The 4,864-nt window shown below is 43.8% G+C and overlaps 1 protein-coding gene across 1 annotated transcript in view; it reads left to right on the forward strand.

The window, feature by feature from the left end:
* Window positions 1-4,864, forward strand: part of Cdk5rap1 (CDK5 regulatory subunit associated protein 1) — a gene marked incomplete in the record, with an annotated part of 46,062 nt that overhangs the window by 15,901 nt on the left and 25,297 nt on the right. The window contains 2 exon segments of the mRNA XM_029569436.1: window positions 737-967; window positions 3,075-3,172. Coding sequence (XP_029425296.1) covers window positions 737-967; window positions 3,075-3,172 — 329 coding nt within the window.

Genomic DNA, 4,864 nt, shown 5'->3' on the forward strand with positions numbered 1-4,864 from the left:
GTGTCTTACAGTAGTCCTTAAACTTAGATATGCTTGGGGAGGAATGGCCCTTGTGAATCTGTCCATTTTTCAGGGACTACCTGAAGTTACTGAGTTGTTTAACTTCCCTTTAAAACCTCCTGTTGCTTGTCTCTCTTTAGAACATCCTGTTGTTTTCTTCAGGGGAAATTGCTATACAACAATCTCTCCTGTCCAAATGCTAAAGTTTCCCATTCTTAACCCCCTACAATACAAAACGCCTTCAGGATAGATACTTTCTGTTTAAGTGGATGGAGATAGTTACATAAACTGTCTCCACAGGCATGCATACTGAATATTGTTTTGAGACTTACGTATTTTCATTTAATGTGTTTGAGTGTTTTGCCTGCGTGTATGGAAGTGCACCCATGTTGTGCAGTGCCTGCAGAGCCCAGAAGACGGCGTCAGATCTCCTGGAACTGGCGTTACAGATGATTATTAGCTACTGTGTGGGTGCTGGGAACCGAACCTCTGCAAGAGCGGCCAGTGTTCTTAACCACTGAACCACCTCTCCAGCCCCTGAAAATTAACTTTACCTTAAGCTTCTTTCTATAGTTCAGTGTTCAGATGAGATACTCAAGCATGAAATTATTGGGTTAAAGACAGACATATTTATATATGGCTCTTGATAGGGTCACCTGATGTTTAATTAGTGATTTGACATGAAGCTTTTCAAGGAGTTTTGAACTTGTTTCCAACATTCTTTTCTCTTTTACAGGGGCTAAAAGAAGTGACACTTCTTGGTCAGAATGTTAACAGTTTTCGAGACAGTTCAGAGGTGCAGTTCAACAATGCAGTGTCTACCAACCTCAGCCGTGGTTTCACTACCAACTATAAAACCAAACAAGGGGGACTTCGTTTTTCTCACCTTCTGGACCAGGTTTCAAGAGTAGATCCTGAAATGAGGATTCGGTTCACCTCTCCGCATCCCAAGGATTTTCCTGATGAGGTGAGTGTTGACAGTTAACTGTTTGAAAACTTTATTAGTATTCTGAAGAATGCCATTGGGTAGACCTAGTAGTATGCAGCGTAGACTTTGAATTCTGCTCTGAGGATCCTGTGGTATATTGTTGTATCACCCTCTAGATCTACTGACCCTTTGGCAAGATTTAAGGTCCCCCAAAGTGAGGGTAGAGATAGAATAATTTTGAGTGGGAGATTGGGGGTACCTGTGGGACCTGCGTGAGATGTTTTATCAAGGTAGGCAGCTGCATGGTAGTGGTGGTGAAGATATGGGGAAGACAGCAAGGGAGGCAGTGTGCTGCAGTGGGGAATCACCCAGGGTGTAGTTTTAAACACATTTGAATTCAAATCCCAGCTCTTGCCCAGAGTGGTGATGCATGTTTATCATCCCAGCCTAGGGAGTTTGACATAGGTGCATTGTGAGTCCTAGGCCAGGCTTGGATACTTAGTGAGTGTTAGCCAGTCAGACCTACTAACAAGACCGTGTCTTAAGAAACATAAAACTCGGGCTGGAGAGATGGGTCAGTAGTTAAGAGCACTGGCTGCTCTTGCAGAAAACCTGAGTTCAGTTCCCAGCACCCACATGGAGACTAATAACTGACTGTAATTTCAGTTCCAGGGGATCTGATGTCCTCTTCTGTCCTGTGGGCACTGCACGACATGGGTGCACTTACATACACGCAGGCACAACACTCATACACATAAAATAAAAATAAATAAAAATATAAAAGAATAGAACCAAAAAAAAGGAAGAAAATCTAAATCCCAGATGTTGTACTGATTTTACTAGTAGATGTATAAAGGTATTTTTCAACTTGTCATTCTTATCTGTAAAAAGAGAGTAGTAATAACCTAGTGCTTTGAGTTGTTAAAAAAATGGACGCAGTGTGTCAAACTCAGCACCGTGCACTGAGTAGGTAGCTAACCACAATGTAAAACCTTTTTTGCTTTGCATCCATTTTTTTCTTCCTGGATTGGATTGTTTCTTACTGAGTTGTAAAAGTTCTTTATGGTTGTATAAAATTAATTAATTATTATCATTTTTGGTCTTTTTGAAACAGGGTCCTCCCTGTAGCCCCAAACTGGCCTGGAACTCACTAAGTAGACCAGGCTGGCCTTGAACTCACAGAGATCTGCCCTAGTGCTGGGACTATAGGTGTGCGCCACCACACCCGACCTAATTAATTAACTTTAAAGACAGGTTTCAGGTAATCTATGTTGGTCTATGTATATGAGGCTGGCCTTCCCCTCCTGTCCTCCCTAGTGCTTAAGATTACAGGTGTATGCTATCAAGCCCAGTTTTATATGGTGCTAGAGATTGAATCCAGAGCTTTGTGAATGCTAGGCAAGCACTCTATTAACTAAGCTGTATCCCCAGTTCCTAATTAACCTTTTATTGCCTGCATGTAAGTGAATGCACCCGTGTCGTGCAGTGCCGCGGAGGTCAGAAGAGGGCTTTGGATTCCCCTGGAACTGGAGTTAACGATAGTTTGTAGCCGCCATGTGGGTGCTTGGAATTGAACCTGGGTCCTCCGCAAGAGCAGTCAGTGCTCTTAACTGCTGCACCATCTCTCCAGCCCCCCAAATTTATTATTTTTATTTTATGTGTATGAGTATAATGCTTGCATGTAGGTAGGTGCACCCATGTTGTGTAATGCCTGCGGAGGTCAGGAGACCGTGTTGGATTCCCTGGAATTGGAGTTATGGACAGTTGTTAGTTGCCATGTGGGTACCGGGAATCAAACCTGGGTCCTTTGCAGGATCAGCCAGTGTGCTTAACTACTGAGCCATCTCTCCAGCCCCCCCCAGTTAACCTTTTAATTACTTGAAAATTAGTCTTGGTGGAGAAACAATGAGAATAGTAATCTTCAGGGTGTGGTGACACACACATTTAATTCCAGCACTTGGGGTGCAGAGGCAGGTGAATCTTTGTGAGTTTGAGACCAGCCTGGTCTACATAGTGAGTTCCAGACCAACCAGTGATATGTAGTGAGCCCCTATTTCATACAAAAACAAAAAATACAGGGAGTATTCTTTTCTACACAATTCTTTGGTGAGACTTGGGTGACCCATAATCTGTTCTGTTTAATCAGGTTCTGCAGCTGATTCATGAGAGACACAACATCTGTAAGCAGATCCACCTGCCAGCCCAGAGTGGAAGCAGCCGTGTATTGGAGGCCATGCGGAGAGGGTCAGACTTATTTGGGAGAGAGAACATCTATACCTTTCCATACTTCCTTAATCACCAGACATTGCCTTTAGCTAATTAAGGAATGTCTGTTATATTGTTATATGAGTGAATCTGTGGACATTTGGATTTGCTTCTATGTGCTCCAAAAGCAGAGTAGGGATTGGGTCACTCATTTGTTCAACATTTAAAAATTACATATATGTGGTTTATATATATATCATATGTATATGGTATGTGTCTATGTCTGTGTCTGTGCACGTGTAGTGGTCAGAGAATAACTTGTGGGAGTTGGTTCTTTCCTTCTATCATGTGGGTTCTGGGATCAAGCACAGGTAGTCAGACTTGGCAGTAAACACCTTTACCCACTGAGCCATCTCACCAGCCCCTAGTTTAACTTTTGTTTTTCTTTGGTTTTATGAGATAGGGTCTCACTATGTAGCCCCAGCTGGTCTGGAACTCACTATGTAGACGAGGCTGGCCTTGCTCTCACAGGGATCTGTCTGCCTCACCTCCCGAGTGCTGAGATTAAAGGTGTGCCTGGCCTCTTCACTGTGAGAACAGATTTGCAGAGATAAGACTAAGGGGGCAATGGAACCCGAGGCAAAGTTCATAGAACTAGTGCTTTGCTTTATTTTCCACAGTGGCAAAGAGTTTTAGAAATCCTCTTAAGTGTTTAACTTGTCTTGACTTGTTAAATAAAAGGCCATTAAAATAAAAATTCATAGCTCCAGATTAGATAGTTTGATTATCTTTTTTAAAAGAAATTTTTTTGTTTTTATTTTATGTTTATGAGTATATTGTCTTAATTTTTATAAATGTATATAAGAGCGTTGGACTTCCGTGGAGTTACAGACAGTAGTTGTTAACTGCCATGTGGGTGCTGGGAATTGAACCCGGGTTCTCTGCAAGAGCAGACAGTGCTCTTAACCACTGAACCACTCTCCATATCCTTATTACTATTATTTTTTAATATTTCATTTGTTGTTTTTATTTTGTGTGTATGAGTGTACTGCCTACATGTATGTGAGTGCACCCGTGTCGTGCAGTGCCGCGGAGGTCAGGAGAGAGCTTTGGATTCCGGCACAGCAACAGAAAAATTATACAATACACACCAAGCAGGGGCTGGTTTCTAAGTGGCAAGAGGGCATGGCTGCCCACCATCTGCAGCCGACTCTGAGAGGGGCCCTTGGGCTCTGTGCACAGACTGCTCACCTGATCCTGCAGGTAAAGGGAGGCTTCACAGACTGAATTCTCCATGGCAGCCTTGCCTCGCTCCTGGCCCTCTCTCAGCTCAGCCAGCTCCTTCTCAATGTCAGACACAGTGACTCTATGATGCAGAAAAGACCACCTGGCTCCATTGCAGCCCAGAGCCCTGAGCCCAGTGTGCAGAGGACTGGTTGTTGGGGACATAGCAGGAGAACTCCAGGGAGCTTTATCTATAGTCTCAGATTGTCCTTCTGTTTTAGAGGGGCCACCTGGTATGCTGGCCAGTGGTGGAGACACAGCTCAAGGAGGAACAGTGGAAGGACCATCTCTAAACTCCTTCCAGCCCTGTTGCCAAGCTGTTTAGGAATGTGGGGGAACTTCTACCCAACTTTAAACAAGACCAGGGCAACCTGAAGTGCTAGGTCAAGAGACAGCTGTCAGTGCAGGGCATGAAGGCTGCCTCCATTGCCTCGGCTGAGCAGGAAG

Source organism: Nannospalax galili, unplaced genomic scaffold (assembly GCF_000622305.1).
Source record: "Nannospalax galili isolate Female #2095 unplaced genomic scaffold, S.galili_v1.0 scaffold1802, whole genome shotgun sequence".
Classification (NCBI taxonomy): Eukaryota; Metazoa; Chordata; class Mammalia; order Rodentia; family Spalacidae; genus Nannospalax; species Nannospalax galili.